Consider the following 27,714-nt stretch of genomic DNA (forward strand, 5'->3'; position numbering starts at 1 on the left):
GGCCTCCTGGTTAAATTTGGATAGCTGGCAGCACCTCTGGGTGCCCTCATTGCCCCTTATGTAGTGGTGGAAATCCAGCTCACCTTTCCTGCTTGGGGTGCGGAGGTCAGCATGACAAGTTAGTGTGCAATCTTGGCAGATTGATGTGCTCTGTTTCTCTTGGTCACATAGTCCAAAATCTATTCTATTTCATGAGATATTAAACAATGTTGGTGAGCTGTTGTGAATGTTAAAAAGAAATGCTCTCTTTGTAGTTGGTCATCTCCAGACAGTTCTGTGTAAAAGCTACTTGGTCTCCTGATAACCTGCAGTATTTATTTCCTAGGCTTTCCAGAAGTGCTCTTTTATGGATGTAAACTCAAACAGTCATGCTGAGCAATCCAGAAATGATACACATGTTAAAGACATAAGGCCTGGGACTTTAATGCATCACAAGGAAAAGAAGGTAACAAGTGGCGTTTGTAAACATGCCACCCGGTCTTGGCATAACCTTCTTTCCTTACTTAAAAACTAATCTTATATCTTGTGTCCTCTTCTCTCTAACCCCCAACCACAACTGCCCAGCAGTTTCCTTCTTTTTATCCCAGTATGGACCAGAAATGCTCAGATGAAATGTTGTATTGTTCTTGTTTTTAGTAGAATTAGTAGTTCCTTTCATTCTCAAGAGTCAATTTAGAGAATTTATCTTTTATTTTACTTCATTTCTTCATCCTAGAAAAAGTCATTAGATACTCAGAAATCCCATTCAGTTTGCTGAAAGACAGAGACAAGATGGACGGCCACATTTGCCCTCCACACTTGCCTTCATGATGGTTAGGGCTCAAGATTTGTACTTAGACATTATACTAACTCATGGGACTTGAAAGAGGTGCCATGTGTCTGGGTCCACAGCCAAGTTGGGATGAATTTTGCACTATGTCTGGGATTGCTGTTTGAGTTGATTGGTGTTAATGAGCAGTCGGCGTGTAAGATGAAAAATAGGACAAGTATTTCAGCCTTTGCAGACTTCTTTTTCAAGTTTAAGTGTAATTAGTTGAATTGTTGTTGAGTTTAGGTGGTCATGCAGGCATGACAGCTTGTTAGCCAAATGCTGGTTTTGCAGTGAAGTGCTGCTGTGGTGGGGAAGACAATGCAGCTTTTCAGCACAGCTTTTCAACTTTGTAGTGCATTTTTGTGAGTGTATGCAAACTGGAAATAGCAGCAATACCTCACCTGTTGTACCTTCATTAGTAACTCCTCAAGAATTTTACCAATAGCATTGCATTTCATCCTCCTATAACAGAATTTGGGGTGAAAGGTAAAATGACTTTTGACAGGTCCTGAAGGCAAACAAGAACTCCACCTGTACAGGGCATTGCAGCTCTAAAATACAAGGTAACACATAGAATTTGATATCTGAGACCTCCTATAAGGCTGCTGCTGCCAGAGCTTCTCTAAGATCAGTTCTGGTCTAAAGAGGCAAGCAGCTTGCTGGGTGAGTGCACAAGATCGTGGTGATGTCTAAAAGGAAAAGTTGATTTGTTATTGAGTGTATGACAGTGTTACAAGGAAAAAAGAACACGTCCTTTTTTATCCCTGTTAGTCCTGGTGTCAGAATAAGATCATACTGTTGTACAAAAACCTGCGTTACCTCTAAGACAGCAGGCATGCTGTAGCACAAATAACTCTTTGAAAGTTGCTGCCAATTGCTGAAACCTGCCATTTATTAGAACAGAGAATCCAGGAATTTAAGGGTTATTTGTAAGGTCTATTTTTGTCATCTGACATGACAGAATGATTTAGTCACTTTAATTGTGGAGCCTCGTGGTCATGATAAATTCATAAAGGAAATGAGTTTTGTTGCATTTCTCTCTTGTTGTTAGAAAGGCAGCCCTTTCTAAAATGAGGTGTATTGTACAATGGCACCTTGAGATGTTGCACTGGTGCTTAGAACAAGAAGTGCAACTGGCTAAAAAAAGTATAGTGAAATGGGAATTCACACATACAGTCAGGGTGTTGAGGGGCAACAAGTGCCATTAACTGGAGTGATGCTGGGAGCTCTGGCTTGTAATGGAAGTGGGATGCACTTAGCATGTAGCTAGTCTGGGCCTGAGGTGGCTGCCACGTTTTGTTCTGGCACCAGATCTCAGCATAAAGTACAGGCACCTTTGGCCTGCAAACTGATGCCTTGCTGTTTGTGGTTGGTTTGTGCAGTCACTCCTCTTCATTCAGAGATATGAGGGACTTTCAAGGTGGCCTTGGAGCAGCTGCACAGCCTTACTACTGCTGGTACGCCTTCAGTAGAGAAGGGCTGAGGCTCTGGTTGACCACTGACTTTCTTGCTCCTGCACGGTGATAGTGGTTCTTCAGTTTTTCTACATAAGATGCTCATACAATATAGAAGAAAATAGAACAGATACAGAAATCGTACTTTGTGAGCCCCCTGGCATTGGTACTGTCATTCATTTATCCCAGCTTAGAGAGTGGCTCTCCTGTCTGATGTTCTACACATCTTGATGCTAATATAACTCATCCTACTTGTGTGTTAAGAGTTAAGTTTCTTTGCTCAGGCAATGTCAACAGAAATGATGTTTGGTTTACTGCCTTTAGTCATCTGATGCCAGATTTGTTTCCTTCCTGGTGAACCATCTTTGCGTGTAGATTTCTCTCTTGCATTGGTCATAGGTGTGGTGCCTCCTAGGTCATACCCTCACCCTGATGATTGATGTTTATCCTAAGCTGTCACTAGCACTTAACAAACCAAACAAAAAATGATAAAAACAGTAATAAGAAGCCTGATGTTATGAAAAAGCATCTCCAGGGGACCTCATTAAAGAACAAAGAAAAAGCATCCCTAAAATTTAATTGCTGGGGATATACTACTTTTGAGCTAATGGATGATCTCTCTGCATACTATTCAGAGTTCCTTTTATAAATAAATGTAGCTCGTTGTTCCAGTCTGCACTCCCAAGGGTGCTGCAGGCCGCCTCTGGTAATTCTGAGGGAAGGACTGCTTTTAAGCTGCAGTAGTGATTTAGAAATGTTAAGACTGTGGCCATCCTAACTGTAACAGCGCAGCATGGCTCAGGCATGAGCAACATTAGAAGCAGCAAAATGTTGTAATTTGAAAACCAGCTTTTTCCAGGAGTTAATGTACTTTTGAAGGCAGGCAGACTATCATTTAGCTCTCTACTGAGCTTGCTGCACTGAGCCCTTATGATCCATCGCCCTTTGATGTGTCTCAGCTAAACCTACTTTGAACCTTTTCAACTTCAATCTTATATAAACCAGGTTGTTTCTTTTCTCTTTAACTGGAAGGTAAATGAGCCAAGGTAGTAATGTGTTGGAAATAAGGTAACTGTAGGGTAAATATGCTTTTGCATATTCTGGAGGCTCTGTTAAAACAGGAGCCCTAGTAACAGCAACCCATGCTGGCCACATGCTTAGCATCGAACAGTAACATCTTGCTGTTCTGCCAGAATCTGGAATTCTGCCCTGAAGAATTTCAGGAGTCATATGACAACTTCAGGCATGCCTCTGCAGCACTAAACAGAGTGGTGAGTTCATGAGGTCTGCGCTTCCCCTGAGAATATGGTGATTAATTTTGGGGGAAAAAAAGTCCTGTAAAAGTAACAGCCCTGAATAACTGAGTAATCCGACTTTCCCCCTTAGGTGTATGGGGCTACAACAGGATCTCCCACAGATAGTGACCATCCTAAAGAGAAGAGGGAAGGGAAAACTGAAGAAGAATTGGGTTCTGATTCATCCAGCACAAATGACAGTAAAATTGGCTTTTCAATGAATGACAGTTCTACATTTAGCAAGGGTTTGTTTGTAGACAGTAGAGACTATTCTAAGAAAAACCTCCAAAATATGAGCACAAACCTGCCCAGTGTCAGTTTGGCAGAGGATGACAAACGAAGAGGGGCTCAAGATATTTTAGGATCCCATTTTGCAGCTGTTGAAAATGGAAAGCCAAACCCAAACTACCGACTGCCACAAGATGCTTGCCAGGGTCCTCCGCAGGGTGAAGCTGTGCCAAGTGCTGCCAGGTGTGTCCCTGTCAGCAGTGTTGCCCCTCTGGTGAGACCCTCCCAGGAGGCTGCAGGGTCTGCCCCCTCCTCACCTGAGCAAGAAGCTCCTGCAGGCAGCTGTGGTCAGGTTGTGCTGAGACACAAAGCAGCCAGAAGCAATAGCACTGAAGAGGCAGACTCTCCAGCTAGCTCTCCAAGTGAAGACAGCCCACCCACTGAAAACATTGCCTTCATGATTACCAAAACAGCTGTCCAGGTACTCTCGAGTGGTGAAGTCCATGACATAGTCAGCCAGAAAGGCAGTGATGTGCAAACAGTGAACATTGATGCACGGAAGGACGTGGCATCGGAGAAAGGCATCCCAGAAAGCTCTGACAGCGAAGAGCCAGTGGTCTGTCTGGACAAAAAGCCTGTCATCATCATTTTTGATGAACCGATGGATATTAGGTCAGCATATAAGCGTCTTTCTACCATTTTTGAGGAGTGTGATGAAGAGCTAGAGAGAATGATGACTGAGGAGAAAATAGAGGAGGAAGAGGAGGATGAAGAAAATGAAGCATGTGAGATTTCTAAGAAGAGCCCTAAGGAAGAGCCCCCGGTGCTTATTGACAGAAAAGCAATTGCAGAGTATTCAGCAGCTCACGGTCTCAACGAGCAGTATGTGTTTAACCTCCATTCTGCCTCTGACTCCACAGAAACCAGGGCTTCTGCAGAGCAGGAGAGCTCAAAGACAAACTTTAACAAGTACAGTCAGATGTATGGGCTGCACACAGAAGCAAACTTGGACTCTGCCGATCAGTTTGGAGGCAGGCAGGATTCTAAGAAAAAGTTTAAGTTTAAATTCCCCAAAAAGCAGCTGGCTGCTCTGACACAGGCGATACGTACAGGAACGAAGACAGGGAAGAAGACTTTGCAGGTTGTAGTTTACGAAGAGGAGGAGGAAGATGGAACCCTTAAGCAGCACAAGGAAGCCAAAAGGTTTGAGATCACCAGGTCCCAGCCTGAGGACCTCGACAAGAGTCCTGCAGGGAAGCAGGAGGCCCTTCCCAGCACTGCCGTGCCTCTATCTAGGACTGATGAAATTCGGCAGAGCACATACCGAACTCTAGACAGCCTTGAGCAAACTATAAAGCAGCTGGAAAACACCATCAGTGAAATGAGTCCCAAAGTTATGCCCGAAAGCACACACAGCTCTGAGGGAAGCACTGTCCCCTTCTCTGCCCCACTAGTACCAGAGGTCCCATCCCGAGAGCTTGTAGTGCTGGATGAGAGCCGTGGTGGCACAGAGCCCCCTCCGCCAGTCCCAGCCACTTCACGTAAGGTACCTTAGTCTGAGAAATCGAATCTCCAGCTGCTTTCTAAACCTGCAATAATCACCATTAAACACGAGGGTCTTGTGATTTGTTCGCTTCCTCTCAGGTGGCTTGTCTGGGCTCCCACAAGGTGTCTAACAGCTAATGGACATTGGGTTGGTTTACTTTGCTGCTGTTTGGTGACGGGCAAACGCAGGGGAGCTGGGTCCGATAACCCGCTGTGTGAAATGACGAGCGTCACTGACACGAAATCCGGTTTGATCAGTAGCTGAGCAGTGTTCTCCATTTGATTCCTGACATTAACACCCGCGGTGCGAAGCTCCAGAGCTCTCCCTGCATGTCGTTCTGTGGCTGTGTCGGCGCATGGTGTGCGGCCGCCCCGCAGTGCAGCTGACCACGTGCTCCCCTTCTCTCCCCCCGCCCCCCACCATTTCCGCAGGGCCCCAGCGCTGCCTCGCAGACGAGCCGGATGCCGGTGCCCATGGCTGCGAAAAGTAGACAAGGAAGCACGGAGAAAGCAGGCAAACAGCACAAGCTGCAGGACCCACGCCAGTACAGACAGGTAGTTTTACCCTAACCCGGGGTTTGGATGGACATTTAATGTTGTTTGTTAACTCAAAAGCTGCAGTGACTGACTGACTATGCCAAATAACGGATGCCTGTCTGTCGAGTGAGGCCTAACTGGACGTCCTGGAGCCCGGGGGCATGCCTACCTACTGATCTCTCACATGCCTGTGCATGCCTGTCTGCAATAAAACACCTGCTGCTTTTTGTTGGGTTTTGTTTCGTCCCGTTTTGTTTGTTAACCTGTGGTACTCAGCCCTAACGTGGAGATGTCAACTACCTGTTTACTTTCCCTTTGGTCCATGCGGGTTCCTTAGATCGGCCAGGCCTGCGCGGAGCCCCGGGCACTAACCTGGGGTGCTCTGGCTGCACATTAACCCTCCCATCGGACGTGTCTGCTCACCCTGAATAACCCCGGAGCATGGCCGTGTAGTGAATGGTCTGTAAAAAACCTTCGGTCGCGCCTTCTCCTGTCCGCGCTCTCTCTATGCACTCTTCGTTGTGTCCTTTGGGTTTTCTACCAGGTCCAGTCCATGGCTGCCAAGGCTTAGCTCAGGCCTCGAGCTGCAGCTCTTGCTCTGTGTAGGGCCGCCCTCCCGGGTCCTGTTGATTTGTCGTTACTGGCTTTCTGACAAACTGTCTCCTGCCATCTTTATTTGCAGGCTAATGGAAGTGCTAAGAAAGCTGGTGGGGACTATAAGGCTACTTCCCCCACCCTCCCCGCTTCTAAGATCCCTGCCTTTTCTCCCACTTCTGGGAAAAGCGGCTCTGCCCCCGCTCCCAGCGGTGACGGCCCTAACCCCCTTACCCCACCCGCTAAGCCCTCTGTGCCCCCCTCCGGCCTCCTCGGGCCCCAGGCAGGCCGCATGGCACACTCGGCCTCCCTGATCCCCTCTGTTGCTAACGGCTCCTCCAAGTTCCAGAGCCCGCCCTACGCCGTGAAGGGCCACCAGCTCTCCTTCTCGCTGCAGACTCAGAACGGCCGCCCGCCCCCTCCTTCCTCCTCCACCTCCCCCCCGTCCTCCACCTCTCCCACCTCACTGAACCAAGGTGTGAAGAGCATCAGGACCATCCACACTCCTAGCTTCACCAGCTACAAGGCGCAGAACGGAAATGCCGGCAAGTCCTCCTCCCCCGCGGCCAAGGAGCCGGCCTAGGGGCCGAGCGCTGGATGGCTGCTCCTTTCCTGCAGCCGCTGCTTTAACCAGGGAGCGTAACCGTTTTGCTGTATCGCTGGAGGCTTAATACTAACCATGTGCTAAATACTGAGTTACTGCACTAGAGTAGAGTGAAGCTTTTTTGTACACCTTTTGTTGCTGTTGTAATGATAGAAGAGCGTTTTCCCTCCGTAGGCAGCACCTCTTGCAAAAAAGCGTGATGGTGTGTGTGTGTGTGAGCCGAGTGCCCGCAGCGGTGCGCTGAGCATGGCTACACGTGTGGCTGACGTTTAGTAAGCGGTTTTGTATGAAGCTATTTTTCATTATGGGGACTAGACGTGAACAGAGATATACTAACGTGTGATTATACACAACTGTAAAACTGAAACCGAAATATTTTTCTTTTATTTTGGTGTTATTTAGCTTTGTTACAGATTTCTATTTTTGTCAAGCAATGTCACGGTTCCTTTCGAGATCTTTTTGCCAAAACATTTTGATACTATTGTAATGTACATTTGGAAGTAGTATGCTGGACAGTAAACCTCTGCACCAGAGACAGAACAAGACTGGTCTTAGTGCGCAGGAGGCAACTCAACCTATTGCACTGCCATTCAGAGTATATTTGAGAATTTGCCAAGCCGAGAAAAAAAGTAGTTTGACACATGTAGGCAGTTGCCGATTATTATTTTCTTCCTTAGCTAAATTCACCCTTCTCCTTCAGCTTTCTTTTCCTGAGACCTGGTAACCCATTAATGTATTGCATTGTGGATTTTAAAATGTACACTTCTGTACTGTTCTGTATACTGGCAAACTTTTGTACATACATATAAATAGATATAAATAAATAAATACTATATGTGGCTGGGCACATAGAGTAGTTTTACCACACCAAAGTTAATTTTTATGCATGCTTTCAAAGTATATATGGGACAGAGCTGAAACAGATTGGGTAATGGTCACACCGTAGGAGAAAAAGCAACAAGCTTGCAGAGCTCATGGTTTTGTAAATAAATTTATTTGTATAACACCCTGATGTAATATACAGAACTATGATAAGCAAAGATCTTTACAGAAATAAAGGGCTGCATGCTTATGTTTTCCACTTTGTCACTAATAATTTTTTTAGTGGTCACAAGTAGGGTTGTTTGTCTTACAGAGAGAAACTGCTGGGAAGAAAACCCCCCATTTTCTCCAGATTAAAGCCATATGTAAGCAGTAATTTCAAAATGGAGTCTTTTAAATTAACCCAGACAAGAGCTAATTGCTGGGCTGCTGGGTTAGAAACGCAGCAAGAATAAAAGGAAGCCCCTGAGCCTTGGAAAAGATGTAATGAGGAATTGTCTGCCTTCCCTGTGCTGCTTTGTTCCCACAGAAGAGCAGGAGTTTTCTTGAAACTCATTTCAAGGCTGAGCCCTCAGAGTGCATCCCTTGTAGCAGGAACAATTAAGTATGCAAACATCAACTCATACCTCATGGACAGGAACAGACTTGTGTTCTGGCAGCGCTTGTACTGGTCCCCTGTGAAGAGGACATGCCTGCAGGCTGACAGCCCAGCACAGTCCAGGACCTGCAAAGCCAAATCGAAGCGCAGCACAATGCACAGCACTCTGAGCGAGGTGCTGGGCTCCAGCCATCTCCCAGCCTTTGCAGGACAGCTGTGGGCTGATACTGAAAAACTTGACATGTTAATATCTGGTCCTTGGTGACATGTGAGCAGTCCCTTGTGAGCCAGTCTTGGCCAGGCGCTGTGTCCCTTTGCTTGTCGCTGTTCTGCCCTGTGACACACACCGCGCCCAGCAGCTCTGTGTTCCTTGCTCCCCAGCCCAGGTTGGTGACTATTAAGCCAGGCTTCTCAGCTGTACACAAAGCACAGAGAGGCAGTTCTGGTGGAGACCAGCAGCCTCAGTTAGGGATGAGAACCACCCCAGCACGAGGCTCAGTGCTAAAAACACCAGCTGCCTCATGTCCAAAAAGAACTGCAAACATGCTCAGCAGGGTACCATGCCTGCAGGGCACCAGCCATGAAGGGTGTGCACAGCCTTTCTGCCTCCAGGTGCTCAGGGCCGAAATCCATCTGACTCCTTGCTGAGTGGCAGCTCTCCCTACCTGCTTCAAAACTCACCAGTAGGGTGACATGAATAAGGCAGCAGCTTCTCAGTGTTAAGACTGCAAACTCTAGCTCAGGGCACCACTTGCACAATGTTCCATGCTAAGTCAGTCCTTTCCTCTCCCAGGTACGTGTCCAACAGCATACTTCTTCATCCAAATTAGCATAACTCCATGCTTGATTGCTACCTAAATGATGGCAGCTCAAGGACATGGCTTTATAGCAAGTGAAGACATTTTGAACTCCTTCTTCCCCTGTGCAAGGAGTTTTCATAGAACCATAGGGGTTTAAAGGGACCTCCGCCGATCATCTAGTCCAACCTCCTGCTGAAACATGCTCCCTACAGCAGGTTGCATGTGTAGGCATTCAGATGAGTTGAATATGATCAAAACTATTAGATGACTAATATTAGGTATGTGTAAGCATTAGTACCAACCTTCTAAGTCTTCTCCAGGCTGAACAGCCCCAGGTATCTCAGCTTTTCACATACAGGAGACGCTCCATGTCCCTCGTTACCTTTGTTGCCCTCCACGGGACTCTCTAGAAGTTCCTGTCTTGAACTAAGGAGTACAGTAGATGAAAACATGGGACTGTTAAGAGTCTTTCTACAAAGGAAAGGAAGTCTGTGTGAAACCTCATTTACCCCTACATCCTGGCCCCTACCATTCCTTTTCAATGATGGGAGACATGTAGGAGCAAGTTTTCTATGCTCATGATGTTTAACATCAATACAGGTATGATGCTCTGCCAAGTGGATGACAGCAGCTGTTGAATAAGAGAGAGAACAGGCAAAGGAGTGAAGTAGTTGCACAAGGAAATAGAAGAAAAAAATGTAACTGGTGAAGAGATGACACACACGAGGGATTTTAGGGTACAAACCCATCTTCCTAGTTAAAACTACAAAAAGTCCCAAACCCATAAGTATACGGACCATTTAGGCCAGCAGATATTAACATTTTCTGACTTGAGGAAGATTGGGAATATTGTGGGTGCTTCTTCAGTGTTCCAAAAACACTGGACTAAACACAACGCAACTCGCTATGACATTTTAAAACCCATCATTAAAATGAATTCACTTCGTGCAAAGAATCACCAAAACAATTTTATTTCCAGTGTTTAAGTGGGTATGCACACAGGCATGATACAGGTTTGGATTCATTAGGTCTTCATGCAGAATTATATTCTCAATAAAAGAAACCAGTTCCATCCAGTATCCACTATCTACACGCCTATGTTACAACATTTATATCAAATCTGGTATCTGAAGAAAAGATACACATGTAGTATGTACATTTAAGTTACTTATTTTACAGAAAGATTAAAAATTCAAGTCACATAAAACTCAAAATCTGTATTAAAATTGGAAATATAAAACTCCAATATTTACTGGAATGCCTAAGGAATGGAAGCTCTGTAGCCACCTGTGTTAACATTTGTAAAATGTAATGAAACTCGTTAACAGTAAAATGCATTCATTTGTTTGTAGTAAGTTTCTCTAATTTAACAATATGGCACCCTAACAAACCAAATGAATTTATGATGAGGCACTTGTTAGTGACTAAACCAAAAGAACAATTTTTCTGCATACTAATGCCAGGCCAACTCTCAGTCAGAAAACCATGTATACACTACACAGCTTGTTGCATCAGATGCTTTGTTCAACATTTGTATGCAGCCATCAAATATACTTTTTCTTAAAATATATATATATATATATATATGTATATATATACACAGACACACACTTTACCTTTAGTGTTCTTCTGGCTGTGGCAATGCACTGTGAAGACGTTCCACAGAGCATATTGATGAAACCAGCCCAAATGAAGGCTGCATAACAACAACAGTACAGGAAAAAAAAAAATATATATATATATATATATGTACACACACACATACACACAGTTACTGGGAAGCGTAACATTAAGTTAATGAATTGCTGTAGTGGACATATCTCCCCATTTCAAAGATACTGGTAGAACCGAGATCTAACCACTTGGGTCCCAGACAGTTTATGAGGATGGGCATCAACTGCTGGGCTGAAGTTGTTTTTGTTCATATTCTGATAACTTTCACCGTTTACCTGGTCTGGTGGCTGAAATGGTCCCGAAGGTGGTGTTCTACTGATTGAAGTCAAGCTGCTGGAGGAACTGCCTTCATCTGCTTGCATCTCAGCAGATAGAGGCAGATCTACCTTTGATGCATCTGCTAAGCTAGTGTTCTCAAGTCTGGGCTTTCCAGTTTCACCCGTATTAAGGTCAGTTGTGCTAGTGCGTAAACGTTCTCGTGCAAGCCAGTCTGAGATTGAGAGGTCCTGGGCTGGACATTTTGGCTTCAGACGATTCACAGCTGAAAGCTCAGATTCTCTCTCTCTACTTTGACTCGGCTCTTGAACTTTCCAAACATTCAGGACACTTATTTCATCAAAATCCCTCTGTCCTCCAAGCGTATGCCTTCGCCTGATATTTTTCCTCTTCACCGTCTCGGTAGAATTAGCCTTTTGATTCCCAACTCCAAACATGTCATCTGCAGATGATTTGAGCCGCAGCTTTAACCTATCTGTAATTTTTAGTCTCCAGGTAGGTTCTTGTTTGTCAGTCTCACTTCTGCCTGACGTAGCTAAACTGCTAGTCGATCTTCCTTTTTTCATTATATCAAACATTTTGGTCACAGCAGGTAAGTCCTTCTCGCTCTTTGCATCCCCAGAACCCTCACTGTCCGTTTTGTGCCGCGCAGACTTTCTCCTGGACAGCGTATCACATTCAATAAGTTTGTGTGAGCTAAAAAGTCTGCGACTCTCTAACTTTGGTGTTGAACTTCCCTCAGTACAACTTACTTCGCTTTCCTCAGAGTTCCTCCGACTGCTCTTAAACACTTCAGAAACTTTCCCCTTGGACAGCCTTTCAGCAGCAGAGCTGGTGGCAAAGACGGGGAAGTCACTCTCGCTGTCTGTCTCCATAGGACGCCCTTCGCTGATCAGCTCGCTTCTTTCATCATCAGCATCTTCTCCCTTGCTTTCTGTTACTGACTGCACTTCAGGGCTCAGCATACTGGCATCTAAGCCAGTTATATATATAGAGGATGAAGTCGTTGAATAATCTGAGGTGATGGAACTGACATCAGCTGCTAAAAACTCACTGCGTTTAATTTCAGGGCTGGCTATCTTTTTGCACGAATATCTGTGCTGGGAAGCCTGAGAGGAAGTGCTAAGCATAGTGCCAGAGTCAGACACTGTCTCTTCAACCTGGGAAGAAGACTGGGAAATGGGCATTTTAGGGTTATGCTTCTGCAGAGTTTGCTGACAGCTGAGACTTTGTGATTTTGTACGTTTTTCATGGTAAGGCAGTGAAGGTTCCTCTGAGAGGACGCTCTCTTTCCTTAACGACTTCTTTTCATCCTTTACAACATTCACATCTTTTTTACTGCTGTTCTCTTTTTCCTTCAGGACAAACATCCTCTGTTTTCTCCCTGCATCTCTCTCTTTTTCATATTCCCCTTTAGCCGTGTCCTCTTTTGCTGCGTCACCCCGAGATTGTTCTGCAAGCTCCTTCTTGGAAAACACATTATCCAACTCATCTTCTGAGCTACTCGGCTGTGGTTTCTCTTTTGTTTTTTTCCGCTTGCGACTAGCTGCTGCAAAAATGGAGGACACAAGCAGTTCCTTGCTATACTGATCCTTTCCAGAACCCCAAGAACCCTGTTTAAAAAACAGACAGCAACAAAACAAAACATAAGGCATGATTAAAAATCACAAAGAAATACCCATTGCACGAGACTTTAAAAAACCTCTCCTAAGCCTCAGAGCAGAAAGCCTGTCTCCGTTCAGGAAATATTCTTCGTTCAGGAGATATTTCCTTGCCATGTAGTTGACATGATACTGCCCAGGTTGACAATTTTCATCCTGAAAATTGCACTTGTTGAATCCCTTCAACTCGACAAACACTTGTTTTTATGCACAGCTACTTAGTTTTTGACTGACTAATAAAGCAAGCTCCATTAATCAAGACAGCTTTTTCAAGACTATTTTGTAACAAAAAGTACTTCACAGATGAGATCCCAACAGTGTGGTTTCAGTTTCTACCTCCCTACCTATGTGAGAAGTTTAATTTCTCAAATTATTCTTCAGTTGATTTTTCATCTTTCAGTTTCTGAGTTTTAAAATCGTATCAATTTAATAGTGTCAATACAACAAAAGCCATAGCCATACAAAACCCAAATTTAGGTGCAATTACAGAAAATTAACAGAAATAAATTTCTTCCTGCCCTTAAAGGCATCTGCCTTTAGAATCACAAAGAAGCAAAAAAGATGAGTCCACTTATTCTGACTTGTAAAATTCATTACAAACTATTTCAGCTACACTGACCACAGTGCTGCCTGGCCACCTCAAATCCTTTCCTGCTTCATCCCAGACTTATCAGAAATGACATGGTTTTCTCTGACTGCTGACCAGTGTGGCCTGTACACTGCCAACATTCAAAAACAGAAAAACAGAGACAATATAGGGCAGTCGCTTACAACAGGGGACCTTGACCATAGCTGGATTGAAACATGACATCTGTGCCAAGGTCTCAACAAAAACAACTCAGATGTCTGTGTTCAGACAGACAGCATCTCCCTCTGAGCTGAGGAAAGACTCAGACTAGCAATGAAGGATTTATGCTTAATGATGGTCCTGAAATCTCCATCATTTGTTACTGATACAGCACTCCAGAGAGGGAGACATGGGGGAACAGTTATCACGGAAGTACTTACAACAAAAAAAACTGGGACTTCGTTATGGAAGGGACCCTGCTAAGTGATTCCAGGTACCTTTTCAGAGAATAAGCTACCTAGTTCTATAGTACAAGTTCATAGAAGCACTCTAATAAATTAAGCAAATATCCAGCACATCTCTGAAGGTTACAACTACACCACTTCAGAAAATACATTACCTTAGATTTTGTTGAGTCACTAGTAGCTGAATCTGTGGAAAAATTAAAAACAATTCTGCTCAGTTCCGTGAAATTTTCTTTTTTTGCTGTTGCTTACAGACAATGCTGGACTTATGGAAAAAGACAAGCACAGAACAAAATGTGAAGCAAATAAAAACCAGAACAGAGTGAATAATCAGAGCTCACAAAGATGCAAGCTGCACCACAGAAAGCCACCGCCATGAAAAGATGCTGTGAATTGTAGGCAGAACCAGCTCAATGATAGGAATGGCAAAGGAGCCCTGTTCTTCTAAATTAAAAACAAAAAACAGAAATACTAATGTTTATTCAATGTTTTAGGTAGACAGCCCCTGCAAAACCGCAGCTGAGAGACCTTTTCAGGATTGTAGCATGTACTCTCCTGAGATTCAGGATACACAAAGCAAAATTGAACGTCTTATCACTGTTGACTGCCCTACGTACAAATCGTGGTTTGTGCAATCATTTTGGGAGACTTGAGTTTTTAAAGGGATTAAGTTGTATTTTGTGTGTAAAACCCCAATTATGTATCTCTCTTCACCTGTGACTAGATAGAGGTGGAATTTTATTTGTAAATCAGCTAGATTTCAGCAGCTACCAGTTTTGTACATTTCTATAACAAGCGCTATCATGAAATGAAAAATGGACACCATAGTTTCACTGTCTCGCAAAACCCAAGATTATACAATTATAAAGGGGGTAGGAAGGGGCTAGCACAGCAACTAAAAAATATGAACTTGGATGCGTTCCACCTTTAGGAACTTGCTCCCTAGGAAGAAAGAGCTGAGCCCCCTGCCACACCCCTTTTGGACACATGGCTAATGCTTTATGACTAGAAAGACTGGTAGACCATACCATGCTATTTCTCCTCAGGGTCTGCTTCAGAGATAACAAGAAACAGCAGAAAAACTTTTAAAAAGTAGCATTGATCTGTTTAAAATACTCTTAAAAGAAAATTTACAGCACAGATCAACTTTTTGGTTTTCCATTTACAAGAAACGGGGGTTTCTGCAGACAAGGCAGCTACAGTGTGGGCAACAGTCCTCCTTCTTCCTACAGTTCCAGCTGTCCATCAGTGACATCACAGAATCCACTAATGACATCACCGTGTGATAGACTCCTCCCACTTCACCTGTTACAACATCAGTATAAAGTGACTGCTTCAGAAAGTGCTGAGCAACCCTTGGAAAACTGAAACAAAAGCTAGAGACGAAGGGAGAGCATTTGTGGGATACAACATGCTGGGTTAGTGCAACAGTATAGTGAAGGGAAGGGGGAAAAAAGTCACCAAAAAAGAGCCTGCATTGCTTGTCCTTAGCCACATAAGAGGATGGCATTCATAAACAGAAGGAAATCAGCTTTAGTATAGACATACTGCAACATACGCAAAGGGTCCCCCACTTGACAAGAAAAACGTAATATTTGCATTCCTAATGAGCAATATTAGTACCCCACTGCAGATCAATCTTTCTGCCATCACAACACACCCCTTTACAGCAGCGTATCTGCTTCACCTTACAAGGATGATTGCATGAGTTACTGTGAATAAATAAAATAGAACATGCAAACCTCATCTTTTAACGATTATACTCTTGTTAGACAAAATTCTCTAACACATCATGCATGATTACCAACAATTCAAATCTCTAAGAAGTGTTAATGATCTTTAAGAAAAGAGAAAAACAATTTATTAGTAAAAGAAAATAGAGTGAAAGAGTTACAGTGAGTAAACAGAGTAGGTTATTCTAGCCTACAGACTAGCACTGTCCAGGCTGTTACCTGATACATCTCCAGGAGACACTCCCGTTCTTCCAATGTTGGTGAGTAAATGATCTATGTTTGGCACTGGCTGAGATTCTACAGTGTTTTCCTCCTGCACTGCTGTCTATAGTTAACAAACAAAGATGTCTTCATCATCGTTTCACAAATAGGTCATTATGATTCAAAAGCATTTAGAAAATTGCATCATTCACCTGAGGACACGCTTTCCTCATATATTCTTATTTTCCCATTTGGCTCTATGCTTTTTAAAACAAATGCATGGTTTCTCTTTTTCTTTGTTGGCTTTTTTTTTTTTTTTTTAATTAATTATTGCAAGGACTAGAAAGCTAAAAAGGTATTTTTGAAGAGAAAACCATACAGTGATGCAATAAAAAAAAAAGTACGGACATTCTAGAGGAAGCAGAAGCAGTTTCTAAACTAAGGTGATCAGAATGCAAATATTTATGCCACAATACTTACAAGGGGTTCTTCAGCATCATCTTCTGTGAAAAACCAGTCATGCTACAATTTAAAATAAAAACGGTGAAAACTCCACAAGAAACACAAAGGCCAAATGTGGAACAATCAAACATGGACTGAAAATTATAGCCTGGAGTTCAAAGGATAAATACCAGACCCAAAGTGGCCCAATAAGAGAGAGCAGATCTGTGTAAGAACTTACTCTTTAAGGAATGAAAATCACCCACTTACTTTTTGGATGAGTGTTTCTACAATTTTATATTGGTCTGGCATGTGGGTAACCATGTGTGTCATGTTATCATCGGATGTCCTCACAAGCGTTGGACCAAACACTATGGCCAGGTTTCTTGGTTCCATCTAAGAAATGAAGAATTTCCATATATCATACGTGATGGAAATGGGAAAATACAATAACATAAACTCAGTATTTTAATATAGCACAATTGATATTTGAGAATCATTTTTAAAAGACAAATAAAATTTATTTAATAAAACATTACTGATTCAGGTAAGAATTTACACTACAATAAAATCTTCCATACACAGATGTAATGAACGCATCCAACACTTCTGAAATTCAAAATCCAACTTTCATTAACCCGTGGCAAATGAATAGCTCCACAAGGACAGAAACACAGGAAAAGACTGTTATGCTTCAAAAAATCTGGCTTTTTCTTTTTAAATAGAACAGAAGAAAAATTTTTCAAAGACATTGGCAATTCCCTGTGAACAAACAGGTTAAGACAGAAAGTAAACAAATGGCATATTATGCCTACTGACCAAGAACTCATTCAATTCACATTTACTATCAAGAACGTGGCAGCACCCAATGTGACAGACCCAACACAACTACTCATAGGCAGAGTTAAGTCCAGTAATGTCACAACTTTAATCATCTACTTAATTCCCTTTTGAAGTTACATTTCTGTCAAATAATGGCAAGAAAGCAGCAGCAGAACACTAATCTTCTATTCACGCTTACTTCTCTGACTTTCTGCTATGACAGAATAGGCTGAAAATGTTCTTGCTCTTACGAAAAGGAAGTTTCAAAGAGAATAACCCAAGGCCCTGCTGCTCACTTTGATGTGAACTGTGGCCTGCAGCATGTCATATTACTACACAACTTCATTCCCCTGCCTTATATATTTGATAGTATTTATATTATTTAAACCATATTTATGCAAAAATATACAATGAAAACATAAAATGATAACTGATTGCTTTGGACTTAATGGCATTTACTATCTTAAAACATTAACTACAGTTACACTAAAAGTTCTATTTTTTGTTTGTCTATATAAATACAGATGGGTCTGCTCATTTTTAGAATGGAACCTGCCAATTTTATTTTAAATATGACATTGGTGCTGAGGGACATGGTTAGTTGGCATGGCAGGGATGGACTGATGGTTGGACTAGATAATCTTAGGGGTCCTTTCCCAACCTTAATGATTCTGCAATTTTCTGTTCTGATTTAAATTTGGCCATAGTTCATCTATTCTACATAAATCAGTTATTTGGTTTCTTTACTGTATCCCAGCAAAAAGGCATTGTGCCATCTGCCCTGATGTGAGCACCTATAAGCACACCCATACTGCACAGCTTTGCATTCATCTATGCTTCCCTGGAAAAAAAAGGGATACTGTTATTTGCATTTACAGTAGGATTACAGCACATACAGAAGCACTTAACAAAAGCCAATGTCCCCAGCCAGTGGAAATGATAACAGGTGTTAATTAAAAGATTGCTACCCTACATGTCATGCTTTTTTTCCCCCTCTTAAACCATTGAAAGCATCTAAAAGGTCAAACATTTGAGTTATTACAGCAAATCCTACTCTTCAGCTGATTTCAGTGTCCAGGAATGTTGGCTTCACACAAAGCTGATACAACCAAGCCTTTGTCAACTGGTTCATTCAGGTCACAGACATTCACTTAAGATTTGTCCCTAACTTTTTACTCTGAAAGATTCCAAAATCTAATAAAAGACTGATCTTGTATTTTATGGGAGTTTGCATAGTTTAAAAAACAAAAACAAAACAAAAAAAAAAAAAAAAAAAAAAAAAAAAAAAAAAAACAAAAAAAACCCCCAAGTTCTTGTTTTACAAAAGAGTGCCATCAGAGACCTACTTTCATGCTACCTTCAAAGTCAACTGTGCATTCCTCCAGGCTTTATATTGAGAATATGTGCCATATTAATTGTTAGTTTAAACTGGTCAAAATCTCTGACCAGACACACTCCTACTGGTGTCTAAGTGGATTACATGAAATTTACAGACTTGGGATAAACCTAGGATGCAATCAGTTATTCAGAAAACAACTAGCATCAGTTCAAATAAACTCAATACACACTAAACATGAATATTTTGATGGGATGTAATCCAAAAATCTTCCAACATCACAGAGGTTTTAATCTCAACTACAATAATAAGTTACAGTCTTAGTCAACAGAAATAATCATGCACAAAAACTTGCTCTTAATGAAAGGGATCGAAACAAAATATATTATGCTTTTGTTTCTGTTACCTTGTTCTTTTCAGAGTTCTCTGCTACTGTCTTGAGATGCGCAGAAAGAAATTTGAGTGTCTCATAATGATGTTCAGGTAAATCATGAATCTGAAAATGATGAACAATCACAGCTCAGAATATTAAACGTTTAATGCTTATTTTGTACTATACCTACAAAGGTATACCCATACTACACAAGACACCTGATTTCAGCTTACCAGTCTCTTCAGTGTTTTCAAACGTTCAACTGGATCTTCTTTTCTGTTGGCATCTATAAAATCTGCATATTTGTCTGTTTAAAAAGCAGAAATCAATCACAAAGGTAAGACCTTTGGAAACTAAGCCTATTATACTGCATACAAACACAGTAAGGTAAGAGTGAGGAGAAAAAAAAACCAGCCTTCACAGACCATTACAACACTGAAATTGTAAGCATTACTTATTTTTGTTTCACATTAAAATCTAAGATTTTCATGTTTTTGTTTCTTAAATCTTATTGAGAAAAATAGATTCCAACTCCAAAAACTGATTTAATCTCCCCTTTACTGTGCAGGATAGTTTCAGAGTGATGCTCATCCGCTGCACTCTGTGCACTCACCCCTGCAATCCCCCCAGATCTGAGAAACATGACACTAATTAACGGTAGTAGAGGACTGTGTTCATAATCTCCCCTGAAAAGTTTATTTTGTTTGGTTTACTGAAAAACTTAAGTATGAAAAACAATAGTGCAAAGGTAACATGGCATAAAAAAAATTTCCCAAAGTCAAATTCTGCTGTTGCTCCCTATTCATTACTACTTCTAGTGGAATTTTAAAGACCTAAATTACAAGATTGCCTGTAACCATCAAATCAGAGCTCATACCAAAATCTTGCTGCCTTTCCATCCCCCTGCCCCCCTCTATTAGCAACAGAACAAAAGTGAAAAATAAGGTTTGGATGGGTTTGTTTTGGTTGTTTAGTGTGCCAAAGTAAACAGAATATTAAAACGAGTACACTGAAATATTTGGGCACAGTATTTGAACACTAATTATTGTACAATTAAACAAATTCTATTTGTAGCTCTTGTTTTTAAGTTCTATCACAGTGACTCCCTGTTCTTTAAGGAAGTAAAATCATTTATTGCAGAATTCATTCCACTGCATTTTCTCTCAAATCATCTGAAAGTTTCAAGACAACCGTTCAACAGTAGCTCATAAAGAAGAAAGCGAAGGTAAACAACTCACCATTGGTGAAAAGGGGTTCTGGGAGCTTTCTGAAGAAGGACTTCAGCAAACTGCTTATGACATTCAAGTCTCGCCATTTCTAAACATTCAGAAGAAAATGAGACAGTCTTTGTACTTCTATAATCATAGCACAACTAGAAGCTTTCAGAAGCTCAAAGTGGAAACGCCGTGACTGAAGACTTACATCATCATGAACATCTATGTCAGTCATTCCTTTGTTGAGCTCCTCTTGCATACTGGAGATGGCAGCATTATTTCCAGGAACTCTGTAAATACCTGTGTACTCAAGACCTCTTTCTTCAACTAGTTTGCAGCATATATCAACAATCAATGGGATATACTGAAGAAAAAAACATTTTGTGTGTATATATATATCTGTATATATACACACACACACACACACACACGCACATCCTTAAAGTATACATGAAAAAAGCATTTAAAAATCACACTGGAAAGAAAGACTATTCTTTCATACTTTGTTGGTATGCGCTGGGGGGCAGTCATCTAGTCTGACACCAAATGTTCCTACTGCAGATGGCTTCTTTTCAAATGTCTTCCTCATAATGCTTGGAATGCCTTTCCTCCATGTCCCCTTGTCTTTAGGTGGGCTTGTCTCATCTTTTTGTCGTTAGCGTTACATAAATAAGAAAGCAAAGACACATCAAGGCATTTAAGTCACAGTAGTTACTACAAATACAGGTAACATTTACAAAAAAGAAAACAGTGTGTCACTGTCCTTTCTTGTTTTTAACCTTTATTCCTGGCCCAGTTTCCCACAGCAACTCGCTAATGCATCTGAATATACCCATACTCAGAAAAAGGAAGTGGGTAGATGATACGGTGGAATTTTATTCATTCCAAGACTAAATATACATGAATTACAATAAAAAAATAAAATCCACAACGTTCCCTAAAGTAAGATCACATCACTGCTGAGTGACGATGACATATAAAACAGCTATGAAATGAATACAGCCACACTAATGTTTGACATCATGCAGACCTACTTTCAGTAATTAGCAGATTGCAGGAGCTCCAAATCAGTCCCCAAAGGGACTCAAACTCTTTAGAATATTATTTATACAAAATCAGATTAAAAGTTCAGCTGAACTCTTTATTTCCATTATACAACTCATGTAACAAATTACAATTCCCATTCACCCTGTAGTGCAAGTTTTCTACTACGCGTAGTACTTCTTACTCAACTATTTTTGGAAATACTGTTTCTGTAGATTTAGAATTTACTTAACATCTGCAATTCACTTACATTATCTGCAGCACAGAAATGAGTAAGAGAATCTTTGTTAGGGATATATACACCCGCAGCTATGATCACTAGTTCATACTTGGTTTTCACATGTATATTCTTGAGTTTGAAAAACCCGAATAAAGCACCTTGATAGCTTCATACTAGGGCAATGAGGAACTAAAGAAATTATTTAAAAAACAAAAGAAAGAAACATGCAAACCTTTAGTGAGAAGCTTCCTCTCCGACTCATCCTTGGGAGAATGTGGACTCTGGGTCCTCTGATCTGCTTTAGTTCCCAGCAGAGTCTGCCTGATACTTAGGCTCTGACGAGGTGTTTTGGGAGATGGCTCTGTTTTGCTGCTTGAAGAACTGAAGCAAGGTACATTATTTCAGTAAAAAGAAGCTAGATAAGCATACATACAAAAACTACTGGCAGCATGTAATTTACTTACCTCATCATTGTACTGTATTCTTTAATCCTTCGGCTAATTAGGTCTCTACTAGTGACACCAGTGTCCTATAAAATGAATTGAGATCTACTTTATAGTCTTACAAAATACAACAAACAGGTTTTACTTTCAGAAAACATTACTTCCTCCCATCAACAGAACACATATGAAAAACAACATTCCAGTACACTTAAAAATCTAGCAGGCAGTCCTTGGGAACAATAAACACAGAACACTTGAAAACCACAAGGAAAACTGAAGTGAGTAATTACACATTAGATGTTACTATTTTCAAAGCAGTAGGTGTATGATTAGATCATGTTAAACTGGAAGTTACTTCAAATAGAAAACATGCAAGTCAACAAAACCTTCTATGAAACAAATCAAATCTTACATACACACAGTAGTCATACAGTTACTACTACATATACAGCTAAAATGCCCTGAATTCAAAACATGCTTTTACCCATCTAATGACACATACATTTTATATATGTATGTATATAATGTATTTTTTTATATATATATACACACATATATATGGTTATTTTGGTGATTATTTCAGAACTAAACAGATATGCACGCCCACAAATATGAAAACATTCCTCTGTTGTTTATCGCTGAAATAAAAATGCACTGAAGACCAGGACAGATATTATATGTTATATATAACAGCATGTGCTTGCTTTATGTTTAGCATTAACATTCAACTCATAAAAACATCAACATTTAATCAAATAAATGAACATCCTTCAAAGTCTCAATTTTTAATTACTGAGAAAATTATCACACCATGCAACTGCACACGCTAGTTTGCAATGCAAGTCTGATGACTGAACATTGGTTCTATACTACAATTATTTTTGATTGATGCATTAGGGATTTTTATTATCTTAATATAAAGCTCTTCTAAGTCAAGTCAACAATTAAATTAATTCCTTCATTTCAAAATACTGATAATGAGAATACAATCATGCTTTAATAAAAAAACAAACTCAGTATACTTACCCAACTACCTTGCCTATCACATTTTCTTGTATGCTCCTGCATACATTTTGATCAATTGTTTAGTCACAAATTTTGCTGCAGTATTAAAAATAATATAACAATTACCTCATCATTTAAGTTGCTGTTTTCTTGTATTGCCTTAATCCATGCTAACATATTATCTCTGTCCTCAGCTTGAAACAGATACTCGCAGTCTGATGTGGTGAGTCTGAATACGTTTTTCCTCTTGGTTTCACAGTATGAGATGTCTATCAAACAAGCATTGATGCTTATAGGTTGTTCTTCTTCTGATGGGGTCATTTGTTCCTTTTTATCCTTGTACAAATAAAGTGAATGACCTCGAAGAACAACATATAATTGTTTCCATGGCCGAATGCTCCCACCAACTCGCTGAAAAATATAAACCAGTATGTAAGTTTGGTTGTTTGCTACAATGAATGTTTCTGGGTTAAGATAAGCTACCTCCAGAAGCTTTAAAAACTATCCATAGCATATTTAAGAATGACCTGCAGAAAGCTTTCACAAAAGTGGCACTCACTAACTGTTCTCTGTCAGAAAATGGAATTGTTAGATAGCCTGTCCTCTCTGATTACCCACTGAGAGTTCAACTGACAGTAACAACATGACCAGAATTTCACAGAGGTCTTAAAATAAACACAGCACAAAAATATTTAGAGGATTCTTGCCCAGTCTTTTAAAAGTTATTCAAGTCAGACTCACATTTATATAACAATGTAATTCCATATCCCCACTTCTTAAGTGTTATCCCATACACATGGAAGTTAATGTGAACTCAACTCCAGAATGTTCATGAATACTAGAGCTCCTTATTATTAGCAAAGAGAAAGAAAGCCACAAGCTACATTTATCTCAGGATGGATCTTTCTACTTATGTTGTTAGAAAATAGTTTATTTCACAGAAATGCAATTCTTTCAAAAGTAGTCTCTAAAAGAAGCTAAGAAATTCATTAAGGTAAATCTTCTAACAAACAGGTCTAAAACTCAGTCTTTATTGATGTTCATATCTCAAAAATGTTACTAAGAAAGAATAACCAGAAAGCTTCAAGTTCCTTACCTCAGCTTTCCACCAGTTTAATATTTTTGCCAGGTTAAAAAATAGAATGAAAAAAAGAAAACCATGAAAGGTACCTTTCCTTTGTCTGTAACAAGCTGACGAAAATGGAGCCACCCTTCTTTGGAGGCATCGCCAAAGACCTCTGAAGAAGAATCTTTTCGGGAACCAGAATCTTCGGAAGATTTCTGACTGTCTGTGACCTAAAGAGAACATCACAGAAAGAAACACAGTATACTTCTAAATAAGTTTCTCTATTATCTTTATATGCAAGATCGTATCTATCAGTGTTCAAGAGGCATTTAGATACAAGATTTAATAACATGATTTAACTTTTGGTAAGACCTGAAGTGGTTTGATAGTTGGACTTGACCTTTGTAGGTCCCTTCCAATTGACTATTCTGTTCTTCAACTTTAAAAGCTGGCACCATATTCAGGAAAATATCCCTAAGAATATTCCCGTGGCAAAATATGATATCTAAGGTTTCCATAGGATAGTACAAAAATAGGGATCTTGCCAGTCTCAAGAATGGGACACACACAAACGATGGGAGTCCCAGTCTCATTATTAAGCTTTTATTGGAGGCACCATAGATATGCTTCAGACCGAGGAAAATGAAAAAATCAAGAATCAAGTGGGGAGACTACAAAACAACAGACCACATTTACTTATGTTACATGCACAGCACACAGTAACATCCAATTTTAAAAATCAACACTAAAAATAATTTGATGGATAGCAATAGCAATCACATTCAGGCGTCTTTAACACATCCTTTTGTATCTGTCAGTTGTATAATTCATAAAACTTGTCACAGTAACTGTTTTTGAGAGTTGTTAAATATTTACTTACCTTAATCCCCTTTAAGCTAGATACATGCTTGATGGACCTGTTGGGACAACAACAGATATTCAAATGAGGCTTTACAAGCTTAAAAAATAAAAAAATTCCAAATCAACTGACATTTTTCATGAACTTACGATTTTTCCTCATCTCTATAGTCATCCAGTCCTTCATCATATGACTTGGATCTCTCTGGTTTTGTGGCAGGCTGGCTATCCAGGACACTAGGCCTAATGGATTCTATAAGGAAGTAGAAATCTTTTAACATGGCAGAAAACTGACTCACATTTCTACAGCTTATGTCAAGCAGAAAAGAGGTTGCAATTTTCACACCTGATCATTAGAGAGTTAAAAGAAAAAAGTAGCATGGAAAGAAAATCAAATCACCACTCACCATGATCATGAGAAAGCTGTCGCCGAATTAAAGGAATTGGAGATGTAGGACTGGGAGGAACAGTTGTTATAGCAGGTGCTTGAGAAGCAGATGCAGAAATAACAGCAGAAGCAGGAATGTGTGCAATATCATGGTCAATACTAGGACTAGTCGGTTCATCTACAAAGGTAATATGTCATAAATTAACAATAAATGCATTAATCAAATGCTGAAACTAAACGTCTGTCTGAACTTGTCATTTCTGGGATATCAGATTAAGTATGAAACACAAAGTCTTTCATACAAACACTGACGGTCCAATTAATGCATACTGTTAAATGTTTGGGGGATTTTGTTGTTGTTGTTTTTTTGAACAGGAGTCTGTTTCATTTCATAAGGATGTTAAATCATACATTAGGGATAAGAGCAAAGAAAATTGTATCTTATCATTATGCAATTATATGAGAGAATGAAACAGAAATTGTGCTAACCTCTTGTAATATGATTTTCAAGTAGGCTGGTTTTGTTTGTTTGCATGCACATGAAAAACAAACTTGATACATCAGTAAGTCTAAACTCAAGAGACAGCCAAGTACTACTTCCTAAAACAAAACACGAGCATTCCACGTACCAGAAGCTTTTTGGATTAAATCAGTATTTCAACAGCAAAGCCAACTTGCAAACAAAAAATATTTGAAATATAATTAGCATAGAGAGTACTAATCCTCCCATCCTCCACACATTCAGATACAAAAGCAAGTATTCACGTTATCAAAGATGGCACTACTACATACCAATTATTTCTTCCACTAATTGCTCATACAAACGACTGCATGCCGTACATGCCCAGCACCTCACAGTCTCAACTGCCACACGAGTCATCGTGAAAGAGTCCAAAAAAGTTTTAAGTATTTCTACTGTTTAACATGCTTCTGGCAAGATGGAAGAAGCTGAAAGATGCCAATTCGAACACTCTGAGAAAAGAGCTGTAACATCTTGGAGCACACCTCGGCAGTACAACAGAAATAATTGTACTTCATGCTTCGGCAGAAGAGAGGGGTGGAGAGAAGCGAGTCACAAGCAGGGGCTGGACTGCACTGCCATAATGAATATGAATGTATCCTAGGTGCTAAGAACTGCAATATGCAGAGCTTCTGAAAAGCCCATTGAAATCAATGGACACTTGCAAACAGAGGTTTATTCTTTGCCTTGTGCCAACACAACTGCGTAAGCTGCATTGTGCTGTTCTAACGGTCACTAACAGTTCTGTTAAAGGCAGCACACAAAATCTGGCAAAGTAACTTTAAAACAACATGACAAATGATTAAAGTACTGAAAGATTTAGCCATGACAGCCCTACTTTGCATGGAATGGTTAAATACAGTAATTTTTAAGGTTTTTATTTGTTATTTTCTAAAGCATAATCCTCTACCTCTAAGCCAGCTGTGAAATATGAACATGAATAAAAAGGAGAGCAAAAGAATTCACAGCAAATCCATGACATTAAATGGAAATAAATTCTGTTTGCATCCAGTGATAAACTGAAGCATCTACAACTTGTCCGATGCAGCAGCAAGGACAGAGGAAGAACCTCAGCTATGCTACCATTTTCCAAACTACAACAGCTCACTGTCCTATTGTCATCTTTTTCATCTGCTCAGCTTCCCTGCAGCAAATCCTGAGAAGAACACTGATGTTGACTAATGAATATTTCCACTCACTGAACAATTTTTCAGATGATTTACTTCAGAGCATACAAACTACAAGTGCTCGGCTGCAACTTAGTTCTGTTACAGGCTTATCTCAAAATGTCACAGGCTCTACTTCAGACCTCTTGAAATAAACCTGCAGGAGGTGGTGAAGAGAGGAGCTTAAGCAACACTACACAGCAGCCCACAGCAAAGCTACTTAAACACAAGATTTTGTCTGCAGAAAAACAGTCCAAGTGCTTGAAAGTAACAAAAATTATTCACATTTCAGCAAATTTGGTATTTGACTCCTTAGAGGTACTTTCTGTTCTGAAAGCCCTGTGTCAGAATTTTTAAAGCCTGCAGTGTGAAACAACAAAGAAAAATGAATCTTTTGAATACATATATACAAATATTTATAACAGTGAGAGTCCAATTCCTCCAGCAACGCTGATGTTGCAGTGTATTACAAAAACACATACAGAGCACACCTCCAGTGCTTTCAGTGGAAGAGGACAGAGGAGATTACATGGTTACAAGACCTATGATATAAAAATGCTTCTGTAATTGACGTCTCTTGCTGTATTATGTGCTGTTGCTTAAAACAGGATGTTGGTTATTACTTTATTCCTTTATTCTAACAGTGAAGTGGGTGCCACTTGATGAGACATACTGCTATTTTGGATGAGAACAACGCTGCATTTTGGAGACAGCATGGACTCCAGCAGTAAGTGGCCACGGAGCTGAGGTGAATTCAGAACTGAGACCGTGGGCATCCCTCTTATCTCAAAAGTCTGTGCTGTGGATGCCCTAAATGCACAGCTTCACACTGGACAGAGATCAGAGCCATGGCATTCTTCTGCAAATGGAGCAGCAACAGCCAGCAGGGATGCACATTTAGCTTAGTACAGCTCTCCCAACAAGTCTGGACAGGGATACTTCAAGAAGCTCAT

At 40.5% G+C, this 27,714-nt stretch overlaps 2 protein-coding genes across 2 annotated transcripts in view; one reads left to right on the forward strand and one right to left on the reverse strand.

Moving 5' to 3' along the window:
- The window catches only part of KIAA1217, a gene marked incomplete at both ends in the record, with an annotated part of 172,923 nt that extends 165,876 nt beyond the window's left edge, over window positions 1–7,047 (forward strand). Inside the window, 4 exons of the mRNA XM_079537971.1 lie at window positions 326–445; window positions 3,652–5,334; window positions 5,766–5,888; window positions 6,553–7,047. Of these exons, the coding sequence (XP_079394097.1) occupies window positions 326–445; window positions 3,652–5,334; window positions 5,766–5,888; window positions 6,553–7,047 (2,421 nt within the window). The remainder of the gene's footprint in view (window positions 1–325; window positions 446–3,651; window positions 5,335–5,765; window positions 5,889–6,552) is intronic.
- Window positions 7,048–11,117: 4,070 nt separating this feature from the next.
- The window catches only part of ARHGAP21 (Rho GTPase activating protein 21), a gene marked incomplete at both ends in the record, with an annotated part of 106,410 nt that continues 89,813 nt past the window's right edge, over window positions 11,118–27,714 (reverse strand). The window contains 17 exons of the mRNA XM_079538360.1: window positions 11,118–12,851; window positions 14,087–14,118; window positions 15,884–15,989; window positions 16,346–16,387; window positions 16,577–16,702; window positions 18,871–18,960; window positions 19,071–19,144; window positions 20,076–20,154; window positions 20,260–20,415; window positions 20,554–20,696; window positions 21,548–21,684; window positions 21,780–21,844; window positions 22,890–23,174; window positions 23,934–24,059; window positions 24,710–24,746; window positions 24,838–24,940; window positions 25,095–25,253. Coding sequence (XP_079394486.1) covers window positions 11,118–12,851; window positions 14,087–14,118; window positions 15,884–15,989; window positions 16,346–16,387; window positions 16,577–16,702; window positions 18,871–18,960; window positions 19,071–19,144; window positions 20,076–20,154; window positions 20,260–20,415; window positions 20,554–20,696; window positions 21,548–21,684; window positions 21,780–21,844; window positions 22,890–23,174; window positions 23,934–24,059; window positions 24,710–24,746; window positions 24,838–24,940; window positions 25,095–25,253 — 3,494 coding nt within the window. The remainder of the gene's footprint in view (window positions 12,852–14,086; window positions 14,119–15,883; window positions 15,990–16,345; window positions 16,388–16,576; window positions 16,703–18,870; window positions 18,961–19,070; window positions 19,145–20,075; window positions 20,155–20,259; window positions 20,416–20,553; window positions 20,697–21,547; window positions 21,685–21,779; window positions 21,845–22,889; window positions 23,175–23,933; window positions 24,060–24,709; window positions 24,747–24,837; window positions 24,941–25,094; window positions 25,254–27,714) is intronic.

The sequence above is a fragment of the Tetrao urogallus genome (assembly GCF_951394365.1).
Source record: "Tetrao urogallus genome assembly, chromosome: 7".
NCBI lineage: Eukaryota > Metazoa > Chordata > Aves > Galliformes > Phasianidae > Tetrao > Tetrao urogallus.